This window comes from Hemicordylus capensis, chromosome 3 (genome assembly GCF_027244095.1).
Source record: "Hemicordylus capensis ecotype Gifberg chromosome 3, rHemCap1.1.pri, whole genome shotgun sequence".
NCBI classification, from domain to species: domain Eukaryota; kingdom Metazoa; phylum Chordata; class Lepidosauria; order Squamata; family Cordylidae; genus Hemicordylus; species Hemicordylus capensis.
In genome coordinates this window covers 247,590,959-247,608,775 of record NC_069659.1, presented here as the reverse complement: position 1 = coordinate 247,608,775, position 17,817 = coordinate 247,590,959, and the positions used below count along the sequence as shown (strand labels likewise).

Below are 17,817 nucleotides of genomic sequence, written 5' to 3'. Positions count from 1 at the left end.
TGCTTCAAAATTAGCCTTATGGTATTCGGGAGAACTATGGGAGCAGAAGTGGCAAAGCAGACAATTAGAACACAAGTGGAGGAAGACTCCACATGAATTGGACATATCACAAGACAGAGCACATTTGAAGATCTATGCTCTGGCAGTGTGGGCAGCAAAGAAGCGCTTCTTTTCTGCCCACATTGCTTCTGCAGATTCATGTCCAACAGAGTTGTCTAGGCTTATGATGGGGCTAGTATGTGCCCCCTCCCCCTTGAATTTGAACTTGGAACCATCAGTCACTTGCTGTGATGTCTTCAATGTCTTTTTTGCAGATAAAATATCTTGTATTTGGGCTGAACTGGATTCCACAGTTACTTGAGAGTCTACTGTGGAGGTGTCCAGCAACTCCTCTTATAGGATGAGATTGTATCACTTTCAGTTTGTACTCCTGAGGATGTGGACAAACTGCTTCAGACTGTACATTGTACAACTTGTTCTCTTTACCCTTGCCCAACTTGGATTATTTCTTCTGGTAACGCTATCATCAGAGAGGGTCTGGTAAATTTTATAAATGCTTCTCTGAGGGAGGAAAGGATGCCTCCTTGTCTTAAGGAGGCTATCATTGGACCTTATTTGAATAAACCTGCATTGGATACCTCAGATTTAGCTAATTACAGACCCATTTCCAATCTTCCATAGTTGGGCAAGGTGATTGTGCAGCTGGTGGTCTCAACTGCAGACAGTTTTGAATGATACAGATGATCTTCTAGACACATGTCAGATCAGCTTTTGAGCAGGCTATGGAGTTGAGACTGCGTTGGTTGGCCTGATAGATGATCTCCAAATGGCTACTGACAGAGGGAGTGTGACTCTGTTGATCCTTTTGGATCTCTTGGTGGCTTTTGGTACTGCCTACCATGGTATCCTTCTGGGTTGCCTGAGGGAAGGTGGAATTGAGTGGCATTTTTTACAATGGTTCCATTCCTACCTCTCTGATAGATTCCAGATGGTGTTATTTGGAGACTGCTGCTCTGCAAAGTGAGAACTAAAGTATGGAGTTCCACAAGGCTCAGTACTGTCTCCAATGCTCTTTTAAAATCTACATGAAACCTCTGAGAGAGATCATCAGGAGTTTTGGTGCAAAGTGTTATCAATATGCTAATGACACCCAAATCTATTTCTTCATATCGACCTCATCAGGAAATGGCCTAACTTCCCTAAATGCCTGCCTGGAGGCAGTAATGGGCTGGATGAAAGATAACAAACTGAAGTTGAATCCAAATAAGATGGCAGTACTGAGTGTGAGGGGGCAGGACCAGAGAGATGGTTTAGATCTGCCTGTTCTGGATGGAGTTACACTCCCGCTGAAAGATCAAGAGTGTTTCTGGATCCAAAACTCTCTCAGGTTTCTCAGGTTGAGGCAGTGGCCAGGCGTGCTTTTTATCAGTTTTGGCTGATACATCAGCTGCACCCATTTCTGGAGGCAAATAATCTTAAAACAGTGGTACATATGCTGGTAACCTCCAGGCTCGATTACTGTAATGCACTCTGTGTGGGGCTACCTTTGTATGTTGTCCAGAAACTACAATTGGTACAGAATGCAGCCACCAGACTGGTCTCTGGGATAACCCGAAGGGACCATATAACACCAGTTTTAAAAGAACTGCACTGGCTGCCGATATGTTCCAGAGCAAAATACAAAGTGCTGGTTATTACCTATAAAGCCTCCAATGGCTTGGGTTCAGGGTACTTAAGAGAGTGCCTTCTTTGTCATGAACTCTGCCACCTATTAAGATAATCTGGGGAAGGTCTGGTTACAGTTGCCACTGGCTCGTTTGGTGGCAATTCGGGAGCGGGCTTTCTCTGTGGCTGCCCTGGGGCTTTGGAATATGCTCCCTGTCTAATTAAGAGCATCTCCATCTCTGATTGCTTTTAGGAAGACCCTCAAGACACACTTGTTTTCTAAGGCTTTTAACTGAAATCTATTTTAAACTTTTTAATTGTTTTATCCTATGAAATTGTTTTAACCTACTATTCTGTGAAATTGTTTTAAATGTTTTTATTCTGTTTTATATTTGTTGTGTTTTAAATCATGTATACCACCCTGAGATACACATATCAGGTGGTATATACATATGATAAATAAAAGTCTGGAAGTTGTCCTTGCTCCAGTACAGCTGTGCCATGCAGTGCACTTGGGCAAGATTCTCTCCAGCTTCCCTTTCCAGTGCTCTATGAGCCATTTGGATCCATAGATACTGCTATTGTATAGTAGAGACTGGATGGTTACCAGGATTGGATTGTGGTTTAGCGGTGACACCTAAACCAAATCCATCGGTTTGGTCTTCCATGGACTACCAATAAGCTTTCCTTTTAGTTGGGTAAGTTGCAATCGCATTGCACTAAAATAGCTACTACTAAACTTAAATCAAGTTATCTGAAGGCAATTCTTCTCTACTTGACAAACCCTGTGGTAAGTATTATTTTGCACCAGGTAGGCATTTCTGAATTATAGCAGCAGCAGGAGCCTTATTGACACATCAATAACACTTGAAATTTTTGTAGTAGTAAAGACAGTATGCGACAATCCATTGTAAAATAGTGCCGTTGCACGTCTACATACTTAATAAAATGTGGTGTTTTCTATTTGTTAGGTTGTGGGTCATAAAGAAGGCCTTGATGTTATGGAAAGAGCAGATCCTTTATTCCTTTTAATTGGACTTCCCACCATTCCAGTCATGCTTATATTGGGAAAGATGATTCGCTGGGAAGACTACGTGCTTAGATTGTGGCGCAAATATTCTAACAAGCTACAGATACTGAACAGCATATTTCCAGGTACTGCCATGGCACACACAACACCGCCACAGCTAGATCAGACCAAAGGGGTATGGAGTCCAGCGTCCTGTATCATACGGTGGCCAACCAGATACCTTGGGAAAGCCCAGAAGCAGAATATGTAGGCAAATAGCCCTTTCCCACCGTTCCATCCCAGCAGTTGGTATTCAGAGACATACTTCTGTACCTGGAAGTCACACACAACTCCAGACATAATATTTGTCTGGGCTCTTTTTCTATGAGAATTGGTGATGGGACAGCTTTCAGTTATTAACATGTGGACAAGCTGCCTTTCTGAAGTTAAACTTTACAAGTTGTACTTTTGCTAACCGTGAAGACCCTACATGACTTGATCTGAGCAAGCACTGATGGAGGAGGCTCCATCATACTTCAAAGAGGCTTGTCAGTACCGCAATATAAAGAATAAAACTGTTTATATGAACAACACTTTCTAGGGTGTAAAACTATACATAAATTGCTAAAATTATTTTCATGGCATTGTAGAGGAAGGAGGTTTTTTGTATATGAATACACAAATTGTTAGATTGAAAAGCTAATTTAACTAAAAGGTTAAGTTTATAATACAAGCATCGTTTAGTGCAGTTGAATTTCCCCTCTGTGTTGGAGCTCTTCAGTACTGGGATTAGGCAATGAGCATGCTCGAGACAGGCCGGAAATGAATCATGCTAGTTCCTCCCTCCGGAGGGTGCCTATTCCCAGTTCAGGTCTTGTCTTCTCGAGGCTTGCAGGTCTGTGAAATTGCTCCTCTGAGAGTCTAAACGTCACCTTTTTCCTGTGCACTACCCCCTTTACTGTCCTTAGATTGTGTGAGGGCGGGAAGGGAGTTGCCTTAGACCATTTTCTTTCTTTTTTCAAGGATTCCAAGCATTTTTTTCCTTTATTAATTTGGCTTGTTTTGCTTTCTTTTGAACATGGTGTAGTTTTTTTGGCATTTAACTTCGGTTATGGAACTTGTCCTCGCCAAGGAGCTACTACGGGGATCCCTGTCCGAAGGCCCCCAGCTCCCTACTGTGGCTGAGCTGACCGCAACACTCCCCACATGGACCATACTCACTTCTCCTGCTGGGTTACTAGCCGTTCCACCTCCGGCAGTTGCTCCCCTGGCGGGTGCTACTTCTCTGCCTTGCAACACTCCTAAAAAGACTAAACATTGCAAGGAGCGTAGTGAGGGCAAACAAAAGAAACAAAAAAAGGCCTCATCAGCTGTGTTCCTCAGCGAGCGCTTACTGATCAAGGTGGTATGTAAACAAACTATGATGGTCTGTAAACAAACCTAGATCACAGAACAAACCGCAATCTAGGGACCTGGCAGCAGAAGAGGCTAAGAAGGGGAAGGATGACCATTGCCCAGTGGGTGATCCATTTCTACCACCCATATTGTGGTTGTTGCAGAGGAGGAACTGGCTGGTCAATGCAGTCCCCACCGCACACCAATCAGCTGACTCTGTGTTGCCACAAGAGACTCTGCAGCCTCTGCCACTAGGTGCAGACAACTCTACTCAACCTATGGAGTCTCCCTCTGGCAATGCCGTTCCACTAGACCCCCAACCAGTGGTATCCCGTTCCTCCTTCTCGGGGTTTGGCCCCTCCTTTCCCACTGGACAATACTGGGTGGCTTAGAGAAGGGGTTTTTTTGGCCAGGAAGTGTCTCCTGCTTATCCCTCAGCTGCATTTGCCGCTCCCTGATCCACCTTACCACAACTCCCACCAGTCATACCAGCTGTTCTTCTCCCTTCACAGAGGCCTCCTCCTAACAGGCGCCTCTCATCTTCCTCTCCCAACTCTAGTCCTAGGAGGGAAGCTATTCCTCTTCATGAGCCAGCGTGGTGTAGTGGTTAGAGTGCTGGACTAGGACTGGGGAGACGCGAGTTCAAATCCCCATTCAGCCATCATACTAGCTGGGTGACTCTGGGCCAGTCACTTCTCTCTCAGTCTAACCTACTTCACAGGGTTGTTGTGAGGAGAAACTCAAGTATGTAGTACACTGCTCTGGGCTCCTTGGAGGAAGAGTGGGATATAAATGTAAAAATAAAATAAAAATAAAAAATAAAATAAATGAGAGAGGATGTTTTGCGCCTGTACCACACAAAGCAAGACGTAGGCGGCACAATAATCCGAGCACACCATCACACCTGCAGACCCCTCTACCACCCCTGCCCCACCTTCCCTACCTATGCAGCCTGCTCTTTCTCCTCCAGTACGCCCTGCCCGGCTGCACCCTTTCCTGACCCTGTGCTACCTCCTCTTAGGCCGGTTTTGGTCTGAGTCATCTGACCCTGAATCTCCCAACCCCTTGTTTCCTAGGGATTCGGATAAGGAAGAAGGAGAGTTATCTAATGAAGAGGCTCCTCCTACAGTACCCATATTGGCCTGCCTTTTCTCTTTTGCTGATTTTGATGTACTTCTGTCTAAAGCTAAGAGAACTATAAATGATGTTTCTCCTGTGGAGGTGGCGCAGTCTTTGGACCTAGGCAAGAATGTCTTTTCCTCCTCTGCTGTACCCTTCCCTAACCCTTTTTTGACAAGTCATGCTTACAGAATGGCAAAATCCGTCATCTTGCAGACCTATTGGCTCATACCCCAGGAAACACTACTTGCTCTCTCCTGAGGTCACTTCCCTCCTGGCTTCTCCCTGCATAGATCCATTGTCCAAATGGTATCTGGGACACTATTAAATACGGAAGGCCAGGAGCAGTTAAAATCCACAGAAGATATAAAGTGTGACCTCTTGCTTAAGAAGGCTCATAAAGCTTCCGCTACTGTAATCAAGGCGGCTACAGCTAACTCAGTTTTTGTGAGGACCTCCATTTTGTGGGCAAAAGAATTGGTTTTCCTAGTTCCCCCTGAGAATACCAAACTCAGACAAGGTATTAAAAGAATGGCTGAGGTTGCTGCCTTCATGGTAGACTCCAGCCTTGACTGCATCCAACAGGCTTCTAGAGCCTTAGTGTCAGGGGTAGTCTTATGCAGGTTTCTTTGGCTCAAAAGCTGGCAAGTGGGTTCTAAATCCAAGACTGCACTCACCTCTTCCACCTATTCAGGCTCCAACCTCTTTGGTCCCTCCCTAGACCCAAGGAACCAGAGCTTTTGCTCCCCAGCAGAACAGAAGGCAATGACTCCATGCCCATAGGGGGCAGACTCTTCAAGTTTGCCCTTACCTTGATGTCCACGACATAGGACCAGTGGGTGCTAGACACAGTTTCTCAGGTTACTCACTGGATTTTCCTCTACTCTCTTCCCCCATTCCTTCCTAGTCACCCCACTTTCCAGGAGAAAGGACAAACACCTCCAGATGACCCAGGCAATCTGACATCATCTTCAGATTCAGGCCATGCAAAGATGCTCGATGCAAAGATGCTCAGGTGTCTCGATGCAAAGATGCTCAGGTGTCTATTCGCTTCTCTTTCTTGTTCCCAAGAAAGATGGGTCCTGGCAGGCAGTACTAGACCTCAAACAGCTCAACAAATTCATCAAGAAGAGGAAGTTCTGGATGGAGTCCCTGTGGTCCATCAAGGAGGCAGTTTTACCAAACGACTTCCTGGCCTCAGTGGACCTCTCGGAGGCATGCCTACATATTCCCATTCTCCCAGACCACAGGCAATTCCTGCGCTTCATGTACAACAATCAACATTATCAATACCAGGCACTCCCATTTGGCCTATCCTTGGCCCCACGGGTGTTCACAAAGATAATGGTGTCCCTCATAGCACACCTCTGCCTGCTGGGTGGGGGGTGTCCATCCTTTTTTGGACTATCTACTGATCAGAGCTCCTTCCCTCCGCCTGGCTCAAGCACACATGCATCAGACCCTCCAGTGTCTGAGCAACCACGGCTTCATCATCAACCCAGACTAGAGTCACCTCCACCCATCACAATCACTACCACAGCTGGGGACTATGTTCCACACGGTCCCAGCCTTGATCTTACTACTGCAGGACTGGAAGGCCAAGATCGTCTCATCCATCCATCCATCCCCTTATGTACTCCCCCTCTGCAGACCTGATGCTCCTAGCACAGGTTTAAGGGTAGATGATTGCGTGCATAGTGTGTACCCCCTCGGGCCGGGTGCCATTCTCGCCCACTCCAATGGCTTTTTCTTCCCTTCCTGGACTTGATCATGGCCAGGACTCATCAACTGGTGTGCATCACACCTTCAGTCAGAAGGTCCTTCACATGGTGGCTCTCCCCGGCTTTCAGAAAGCGTCTTTCGCTGACAGATCCACCAATGGTCACGATCACAATGGATGCCAGCCTCATGGGCTGGGGGGCAATTTATGAAGGCCGTCCGACACAAGGTCAGTGGTCCAAGAAGGAACATCAATTGGCTGGAGTTACAGGCTGGCTCTCATGCACTTCCACCCCTTAGTCTGCAGAAAACGTCCTCATTCGTACAGACAATAATACAACCAAGGCCCACATAAACCTCCAGTGGGGCACTCACTCCAGGGCATTGATGAAAGAGTCCGATCTCCTGTTCGGGTGGGCAGAAATCCATGTTCTGTCAGTTACTGTGGAAGACCTCAGCAGTGTCGACAGTCACCAAGCAGATTGGCTCAGCTGCCAGACAGTGAATCCATCAGAGTGGACACTTCACCAAGAGATCTTCCGACAGGTCACCAAACACCTAGGCGCTCCTCTAGTGGATCTGTTTGCATTCCCTCTCAACGCACAGGTTCCACATGTCTTTTCCAGGTTCCTGACTCCCCTGGTGGAATCCACTGATGCTCTGACCTGCTGCCCATGGCCCAGGGGTTGCTTTATGCCTTCCCGCCAACACCCATTCTTCTGAAAGTCATCAAGAAGCTATGCCAGGAATGGGCAGACCTCATCCTGGTGCCCCCCACTGGCCCAGACATCCGTGGTTCACAGATCTCGTTAACCTCTCTGTTTAGCCTCCCTGGCGTCTTCCTCATTGCCAGGATCTCCTGTCTCAGGGACCCATCCTACACCCAGATCCACTCTGGCTCCGACTCTACGCCTGGAGGTTAAGCATGTGAAATTACAACTACAACTCAGACCTAACACCTTGAAACAACAGGCATCCGCCCTGGCTTCCGTACTGAACATCTCTGCTCTGGGCAGTCAAACGTTTCACCCTCCTATCTCACGTTTCCTTCAAGGAGACTCTAATTTGGCCCCGCTTCCCATCATAGAACCTCAGTAAGGTCTTAAATGTTCTCACCTCACCTTCCCCCTTTGAGCCATTGCCTTCCATATCTCTTAAACTTCTGTCCTACAAGGTCCTGTTCTTCATAGCTATCATCTCTGCTCGCAGAGTATCGGAGTTAGGGGCCCTCTCGGTTCATAGAGAACCTTGTATTTTCCAGCTGGACTCCGTAGTTCTAAAGTTAGACCCAACCTTCATACCCAAGATCAACACTGTATTCCACCGGTCTCAGGACATCATCCTTCCCTCCTTCTGTCCTAACACAGCTCACCACAAAGAAAAACTCTGGTACAAGCTAGATGTGCACCGCACACTTTGCACCTACATCTGGCGCACTAAGAAAATTTGCCAGTCAGATGCCCTCTTTGTGTCTTTCCAGCCTGGGTCACAAGATATCCAAATCCACCTTGTCCACCTGGATTAAATCTTGCATTAAGCTGGCCTATGAATCTCTATGTCGTCTTCTCCCTTCGGGCATCACTGCACATTCCACTCGTAGTGTAGCAACCTCAGCTGCATTTTCCATGCATGCCCCTATGACGGATATCTGCAAAGCGGCCATGTGGTCCTCCGCTACATCCTTCATCCACCACTACAAAATATCCTCCTTCTCTACTTCCCAGGCAGCCTTTGGCCGTAGGGTGCTCCAGCAGGTGGTCTGAGACATCCTAACCCCCTTCCCCATATAGTTTCCTACCACTTGGGCATGTCTCAGTACTGATGAGCTCCAGCACAGGAACATAGGTCCTGTGAAGGGTTCTTTTTCCCTGTAGCTGGAGCTCATCAGGCCCTCCCAGATGCCATGTCAGGGAGTGTCACAGTGGTGTCATGTAAATAGTTCTATCAGAGAGGATGATATAAACATTTTTGGGTGGAGGCAGCTTCCAGGGTCCATAGAGTTAGCTGTCTTTTCCCCTTCTCTGATACCTTTTGAAGCTCAGTTTTTCATGTTCTTCCTTGAGGTGGTTTTTTCCTTCCAAGGCTATTTCTGCCTATTTGTCGTCTCTCTTTGCTGCAGTCCCAGAACTGCGGATCGGCACCTTCCAGTGGGAGGAACTAGCACAATCCATTTCCGGGCTGTCTCAAGCATGCTCAGTGCCTAATCCCAGTACTGATGAGCTCCAACTACAGGGAAAAATAACCCTTCACAGGTAAGACTAATGTTCTTTTCTCAGTTAGTGATGGCATTTTTCTTTAGGGATTGGATGCCCTGTTCCTCGTATTCCAGCTGAGGCCAACCCTTTGGCAGATCACGTCTCTGCTACTCGTATTCTATGTGGAGCTCTCGTCTTTCCCACTATTGCTACGATAGTTGGCAAATTGATGTTCAGCAGTGTTAACTCTAATCTTCAAAGAACAATTTTGGTAAGACTATATAATATTCATAGAGGTTAATCTTCAAAGCATTCATGGTTATCAATTTTATTTCAGGACAAATATTAAGAGTAATAGCATGTACATAGCACTTTGTTCAGAGTGCTTCACATGCATTATCCTAGTAATTCTTCCAACCACCATATAAAGCAAGCCAGATTGTCCCCACATTGCAGATGGAGGGCTAAAGCACAGAGAGAGCTGAAAGGCCACCAAGAGCTGAACCTCTTGGTTCACAGCTCAGTCTCGTAGGCATTATACTGCACTAGCTCTTGTGTAATTCTATAATTTCATAATTCTGAGAGTTTGGTTAAGATGTATTGGATATACATTTGGGTGGAAATGCCAGTTTTCATATAACTGCAGATCTAGAACCAGTCTAAGGGCTCAGCAGTTATTAGGAGCCTATTTGACTATGGCCACCTGACCTTTGTGCTTGTGAAGATCCTGTTTGGTAACTTTGACTTCTTCAGTCAAAGCTCAGAACGTGTTTGGGATGAAATTCGTAAGCATGAATCTTTATTTTGCTTTTAAGGTAAGCTAATTGGAGAAATGCTGTTTAAATGGCCACTGAACTAGGAATGGAACTAGGTGGTTAGGACCACTCCCTTTCATTTATAATTCTAGTATTGTTCAAAGGGCCCTTCTGTCCTTTTCTCCCCACTCCTAGTGTCCCCATACATTGCATATACATTTTTAATACTTAAGAATCAATCATGCACCCTGTAACTTGCATAATGTTTGTGCTTCTCAGCTTATACCTCATTTTCCCTATTGTCTTGAAGCACTCAGGTGGTACCAACTTCAGTGATATTCTGAACATAATTGGCACTCTTACTCCACAAAGAGTGAATCTCAATAGACTTAGAGTGTAACTCCATGTTATTTCTCGGTTGCCTTTCAACTGAACCAGTCATTTGCAGCAATGACTTACCTTAATAAGACACACGATAAATGCAGACAAACCAAAACAGAGAGAAAACACAATAAAATGTATCAAATGACTAATGACAACATTAACAAGTTGTTCTGGTAAGAACTAATCTGCCTACTTTCCTTTCACTATAGTCTTAATTGATAATTAACAGCCTCACAAGTTAGCCCACTTCAGCCTTAAATGTTCACACACATGCCATCTTGAAATGGATTGGATGACATCATCACAAACTAAGCCATTGAGATGTCCCTATGTGTCCCTACACTTGTAGCAAATTTGATTCAAATTGATTTGGCGGTTCACAAGTTAGCCCACTTGTGCCTCAAATGTTCATCCATTTGTCCTCTTGAATTAGGGTGGATGACATCATCACAAATTATGCCATTGAGGTAATTTGACCCTGTGTGTCACTCACTACAACCGTACCAGATCTGATTCAAGTGGATTATGCAGTTCACAAGTTAGACCACGAGCGCCTCAAATGTTCACATGACCACCATCTTGAGTTGGGGTGGATGACATCACCAATGACACCACTGAGCTGTCCCTACAGCTGTAGCAAGCTTGGTTCTGCCATCTTGAATTGGGGTGGATGACATCATTACAAAGTACACCATTGAGGTGTCCAAATTTGATTCATATCTGGTCCAGGCATTGCGAAGTTGATAGGGAACACGCACAAAATGCTGGGTGATCTCATAAGCTTACTTTCCTTGAGAGTAGGCTAAAAATGATTATACATCTGGCTTAAGTACCTTACGGAATAAATGGCATTTAAATGGTGGCAACTTAAATGTGAGGTGGACCTTGAAAGGCTCTATGAGAAGAGAGTTCATAATGCAGATGGTATCACTGAGAGAGCCCCACTTTTGATAATGACACTGTTAGCACTTCCAAAATGTTTAAGTCCCATTCCAGTGGCTAGGGCATCTTGTTTTTCTTTCCCAGCAAGTATATTTAAGTTAAGAAGTGAATTGGTAGCAAAGAGTAACTTCCCCCCCAATTTAAGTGAATAAAAATTGCGAAAAGAAATGTGTAAACTCATTTGAATTATTTTTATATAAATGAATTATATAAATGAATTATATATATCATTTTTATATAATGAATTATTTTTATATAAAAGCAATATTACAGTACTACATTGTGACAAGGGAACTGTATGCCTCAAATGTTTATATTAAATCGCTCTAATTAGCCTAAGTTCAAAGAAAATACTGCTTGACAATTCCTTTTTGTGTCACCAAGTTTTTTTTTAAAGATGCTGAACTTGTTCTGTAGCTTTTGAATAATTGTTTCTTTTTATTTCAGGGTGGAATTGCTTTTGTTGCTATAAAAGGAGCTTTCAAGGTTTATTTCAAACAGCAGCAATATTTACGACAAGCTCATCGGAAAATTTTAAACTATCCTGAGCAAGAGGGAGCATAAATGGCTGTGCATGTCTGACTCGTGCAATCTCATCTATGATATTCAGCAGCATTGTACCAATTCTGTTGTTTGACTACAATATCTTGGAGAATATCCTGCTGATTGGTTATTGTTCTCTCCCCCTCCCCATGTAGAATAAAAAGGACATTCTTGTGGAAGGTGAACCCTTCTTTGTTAAGCCTAAGAATGTGGTTTGTTTTCACTGATGCGTTCCTCTTGTGACGGAAGACATCGAAATGGTTTTCTTCTGGGCAGATGTTGCCTTCTTTCCAAACAGAAGCCAAACAGTTGTGAAGTTAATAAATTATGTGCAGACTCTATTGAAATATCTTTTGTATACTTATTAGAGTAAATGGACAGTACTTTGCTACATGGGCCAATATTATAAAGAGACTTTTAATAATATGGTTTTGATAGTGTATTGCCAAGTGGAGTTCGGGAATATCAGTTAATAAAATTCCCCTTATTTATAGCTGAAACTAAACAATTAGTATCGAAGTCTAAAATCCTCTCAGATTAATGATTGTTGAAGTTTGCTCATTTTCTGACTAGTTCATGTAGCTCATTGGAACTGACCAGGATGTTTTAAAAAAGGCTGTCTTTTGATAAGCAACTTGAAGTACCAGCAAATTGCTGGGTTTTTTTTAAATTTAAAAATTTTCATCAAACTCCTTTATTTTGACTCTTTGCTTGCAATGCAAGTAGTGCTATATATAATTTGACTCTGTTTGCCTGCTGTGATATTGAAAAACTGAGTTTTGTGATATTGAAAGCTGCTGTGATATTGAAAAACATAGGAAGCTGCCGTATACTGAGTCAGACCACTGGTCCATCTAGCTCAGTATTGGCTACACAGACTGGCAGCAGCTTCTCCAAGGTTGTAGGCAGGAAACTATCTCAACCCTATCTTGGAGATGCCAGGGAGGGAACTTGGAACCTTCTGCGTGCCTGCACGCAGGTACTCTACCCAGAGTGGCCCCATACCCTAAGGCAGTGGTTCCCAAACTGGGGCCCCCCAGATGTTGCTGAACTGCAACTCCCATCAGCCCCAGCTACAATTTATTGTGGCTGGGGATGATAGGAGTTGTAGTCCAGCAACATCTGGAGGCCTCCAGTTTGGGAACCACTTCCCTAAGGCAAATAGCTTACAGTCTTCACACATGTAGTCTCCCACTTAAATGCAAACCAGGGTGGACTGTGCTTAGCAAAGGGGACAGTTCATTCTTGCTACCACAAGACCAGATTTTTTGCTTGTAATAAGTTCAACAGTCGAGTTGTTGCTTAGTGCCAGCATGCTGCAGAATCAGAGCTGAATTGTGGAATTATTAGTTAAAGCTAAGTCTAAAAGCAAGGCTTCAAAAGGCGGTACTGGTAACATGCAGCTGTATCTAAAAGAAAGTATAAATGTTCAGATTCAAGCATTAAGATTATTGATTTCACACGTAGAGCCTACTTTGTAGAATTAGTTTTCTACGCTTAATACTTTTTGTTATTATTTGTCTGACATTCAAAGCTTAACTCCATTTTGTTTGAAATTGTGTCCCATTGATTTCAATGGAGCTTCTAAGCGAATACACTTAAGATTGGAGCATAGGTTCCAGTTCTCTCTGTGTGTGCGTGCGCACACACACAAGCATACACTACAAATCTCATTCCAATCAATGAGATGGGTTTTTCAGTCAAGATTGAGGTTTATAAGGGAGATACTTATGTTGCACTTTTTATTGACAATAGAAAATAGTGTTATCGATGTTGGATTCTACATGACAATTGAACCATATCTAGATAATGACATCCTGGGTTTACTGGTGTTTCTTTAGGGAAGATTAATTAAAGAACCATTGAGTGTCTCTTAACCACTCAAAAATTATGTTGTTCAAACAGTATATCTAATGCATGGAGAAATGTAATAAGCTTTCCCTCATTTTAAGTGCTGGTAAGTAATATGGTTGTGGGGGTTTTTTTAACAGAAGAAAATGGAAAAAGTGGGCTTCATATTTGATTGCAATAATGTATGCTAAAGAAATATGGAAATTTGCTCTAGTAAGCATTACTTTACCTATTGGAATGTAATATTTTAGAAGTGTATAAATAGTGTACATAATAACCAAGTATTCCAACACTGGTAAATGTGGACAAATCCACGTTTAGTTTCTTGTTGTAAGTACTTCAAAAAACTACTATGTTTGTCAACTGGACTTTTCATATATAAATAAATAAAACTGGGGTTTGGGCACTATAAAACATTTCTGGCAGAAATCCTCATCAGAAGGATGAGTTTTCTCAGTGATCTTTACTGTATATTCACCAGCCCTTTATCTGCTGGTTTTTAAAATCGGTATCTTGCAGATTCTAACAGTGAAAAGTGGTTAGTTTGGAATTTGTCCTATGGTAAAATGTGTTTGAAAATTGCTGAAACCATTGTATATCTTATAACTACAAATGTACTGTGAAAAATGTGAAATTACGTTAAGTAGCAAAAACCTTGGTTACTGTGCTGTTAAAATATTTTTAGTAGTGCAATTTATGATCACATATTGGATTAGATTGAATAAAACTTTTTTTTACATTCCATAGGTGTATGGTGTCCACTGAACAAATGTCAAATATAGTAGAGTAGGTTAATTTTTATGCCTTTAGTACATAATACACAGTGTCTAATTTTGCATCCAAAATAAGTGTTAGCTTCAGTTATCTTGAAGGATAGATTTTGCATTAATTTCATTATGCTGCTTCCATAATCTACACTGAATTTAGTCTCTCATAGCATTTTGCTGCTCACTATTCCACTTTTGAGAATATCTTTAGTATGCTTTCTACCAGTTCAAAATCACTATACTGTCTAAATCTATACTGTCTAAAGTAAATCCCACTATTTACTTTGCTTCATTTTGAAGACTGAGTCCTCCATTGCTCCCTGTTTGATCTATTGCTGTACATCCTGAGAGCTCCACATGAGTGCCAATGTGACCCAAAGCTCCCTTTCCTTCAAAGGTTTAACCATACATTTCAGTGGAGAAAACAGCTCTATGCAGTACCTTTCTCCTTTAAACTGAATGAGGAAGCCTACTTTTGTACATAGTTACCTAAGTGCCGTTCTGGATTGGCAACAGGATCATATTTAAGGAAGCTGAAATTCAGCACTCGCTCAATGTCTTGTGACTGCAGCACCTTTTTTGTTGTGCTAGAAGGTCATCCAGAACATCTCTCTCCCCTGCTTTCTGGAGTAATTTTTCAAGCTTGTTAAGGTTTGCAGTGAAAATTGATGCTTATATTCCACAGAAGATGGGGAAAGGTTCTCATGTATGAAACTAAGATTCTTTTATGGATCTTGGAATTCGACCCATCAGTGCAATATTGAAGCTGCTCTCTCCATTGAAGTAAATGGAGAAACAATTGTGGGCAGGGCTTACCCTGTGTCCACAAAGATTGCTGAATTAGGCAACTCCCTTTTTATGCTTTGATTGCTGATCATTTTGATCTAGCTTCTCAAATTACTTGTACATTCTGTTTGAACTGCTATTATACAGATGCTCAGCCCTAGCTTTAAAAATAAAAGTAGATCCATGATGTGCCATGTACAAAATTCATGTTCATATTTTTTTTGTTTCCCATGATTTCTGTCATGCTTAAATATTCAAGTAACCCTCATTTATCTAAAGTGAAGATTACCTCTGGAACTGTCGACTGTTTCTTGTAGGCCTTTTATACATGATACCTTCAGCAGTTCATATAATCAGTTTTAATAAATGTATGTATACCAAATAACTATACTTCTTAAAACTTCAAAAAAGAAATAGCAACTACTTATTTTAAAATATTTGTATTCCACCTTGCCAGTGCAATACTGCTTGGGGTAGCTCAAAGACAAAACTAATAAAAATATAAAAATAATAAAATTCAGTGAAAAGCAAGACTCTAATACCAGATGTACAAATTAAAAACCTATGAGAAAGAGAGAACAAAAACTAAATTGACTGTCTAAAAGGATGGGTCTAATAGTATTGTTGCACACTGCTTTACAATTAAAAGTTATCAAAACAGTTTACATGGCAAAAGGGATGAGAAAATCGTTTCCTGTACCCAAAATCTAAAACACAAAGGGGGGGACACCAGCAACAGCTAATAGCTAAAGAGAATGCATCATCTCCTCTATGAGCCCCACCACCCATTGAGCTCATCCGGAGAAGTCCAACTGCAGTTGCCACCAGTTTGCCTAGTGGCTACTTGGGGACAGTCATTCTCTTTTGCCAGCCTGAGAATCTAGAATGTGCTCCCTGCTGAAATAAGAACCTCCTCGTTTCTGACAGCTTTTAAAAACACTCGTCCCATAGCCTAAGCTTTTTAACTTTTATAGTTTTAAACTGTGGTAAATGTCTGAATTTATGTTTTGATTGGTCTTGTTTAACTGCCAATAGATGTGAGTTTTAGGCAGTACTCAAATATTCTAAATAAATAATTGAGAGGGACATGCTGGGGCAGTTGCTCTGCCCCTACTAAGCAGAGCGCCACCACTTTAAAGGGTGCCGTTTTCTCCATTTAGCAGGGGCTTTTAGTTATTCCTTACTATGTAGTGTGACCATTTTGTACTCCACAGTGTGGCCTACTGAAAATAATGGGATGCCTGTAGATAGTAAAATGGACTTTTAAACAGTTTGCTAGAACTCTTAACCATTGCATGCATTTAACTGATGCACTACAATTGTTTGTGTCCTAGCTTTGGCATAAGCTACTCGCTATAAAGTAGAGCTGTATAACTCCAACCCTCCAGCTGTGACTTCATTGTGAAAAGTAAGGACTACCACTGAAACCTTGCTGGTATGCACCATTGAAATCTATTTGCTGCTGTATTTGAGCCTACACTTGTTTTAATTAAACTGCTCTGTAAATAATTGAGCACAGTGATGGGCATTCATCCTGGCTATATTATGGAAATACTGCCTACACACTGTGGAGGCAGCTTTACTGCAAAACAAGGATCATTTAGACAACACAGCAGCATGAAACCATTAGTAGGACATGGAATTTTATGGGTAACCTACTCCCTGCTGCATCTCAAAACCTTTAACTTAAATTAACTAACAGCCATCCCATTAAACCTTTTTAAAATATAGTGTCACCTAAATACAGGTAGGTTCATGTAGTTTTGCTGTTGGTTGTGTTCACTAAGTGCTTAGAATCCACTGCCTCAGTCTCTAATACTGAACTATCTTAGCAGGCTGGATGTCTTCATGTATGAGCTGTCAGCCTAATCTAGGAGCCAACTGTGGAACTAGTTGTATAAGCCCAAGGGAATTTAGACCTGTTTTTCTCTCAGTCATACTGCATGGCAAACGACTTTTGAAACTGAAAGGAACTTTAAATGTAGTTTGTGATAATTCATAGGGGCTTGTTCAAAGAAACAAGACAAAGTGTCCATGTGCAAGCCTTATCTATGAATTAAGGCCCTGGGTTGGTTCTCTCTGCTAGTGCTACTCTGCAAAGTGCCATCCGCTCACAGCATGTGGATAAGATCTACTGTGGGCATAACTGTTGAGAACTTAATGTGTAAAAATCATCTTTAGTGCAAAGTGCCATCTAAGAGCCAAGACCAGTTTAAACGTTGCAGTGCCTGTTTCCATTTGAGAAAAGGAAAAAAATCAAGTGGAAGAGACTGCCCCCTTGCTTTTGTTCACGCGGCTGTCGCCTGACTCAACAGCAGCATGGGACAAGCCACTCCTTTCTCCTGCTGCATTTTGAAAAGGGACAAGGCAGAGAAAAGGAGGGGTGGAGGCACTTGGCCTCTCCAGCTTCCTCTGCGGTGGCTTCCTTCTAAAATGCAGCAAGCACTGGAGCAGGGCAGATTGGCTCACTGTACACAACTGCTGAGGCAGATGCCAGCCACTCTGACAAAGAGGAGGAGGAGGAGGAGGAGGAGGAGGAGATGGGTAAGAGTGGTGAGATGCCAGAAGAAGGGCAGGGCTCTTGGTAGTATTTAGCACCTTTCCTTGAGTGCAGAAAGCTCTTTGGTCAGTGCTGTTCCCATGTCAATGAGCAAGAAAGGATAATGAGGAGTGGGCTTGACAAGATT

The 17,817-nt window shown here is 42.8% G+C and overlaps 1 protein-coding gene across 2 annotated transcripts in view; it reads left to right on the top strand.

Annotated features, from left to right (window-relative positions):
* The window catches only part of MARCHF5 (membrane associated ring-CH-type finger 5), a 37,225-nt gene extending 22,906 nt beyond the window's left edge, over window positions 1-14,319 (top strand). Inside the window, exons 5-7 of one of the 2 annotated variants that reach the window (XM_053311561.1) lie at window positions 2,637-2,820; window positions 9,207-9,373; window positions 11,631-14,319. In XM_053311561.1, coding sequence (XP_053167536.1) covers window positions 2,637-2,820; window positions 9,207-9,373; window positions 11,631-11,747 — 468 coding nt within the window. In that variant the 3' untranslated portion in view covers window positions 11,748-14,319. Of the gene's footprint in view, window positions 1-2,636; window positions 2,821-9,026; window positions 9,180-9,206; window positions 9,374-11,630 lie in introns of those variants that run through there. The other variant, XM_053311562.1, reaches the window with a different exon arrangement.
* The last annotated feature ends 3,498 nt before the right edge of the window (window positions 14,320-17,817 follow it).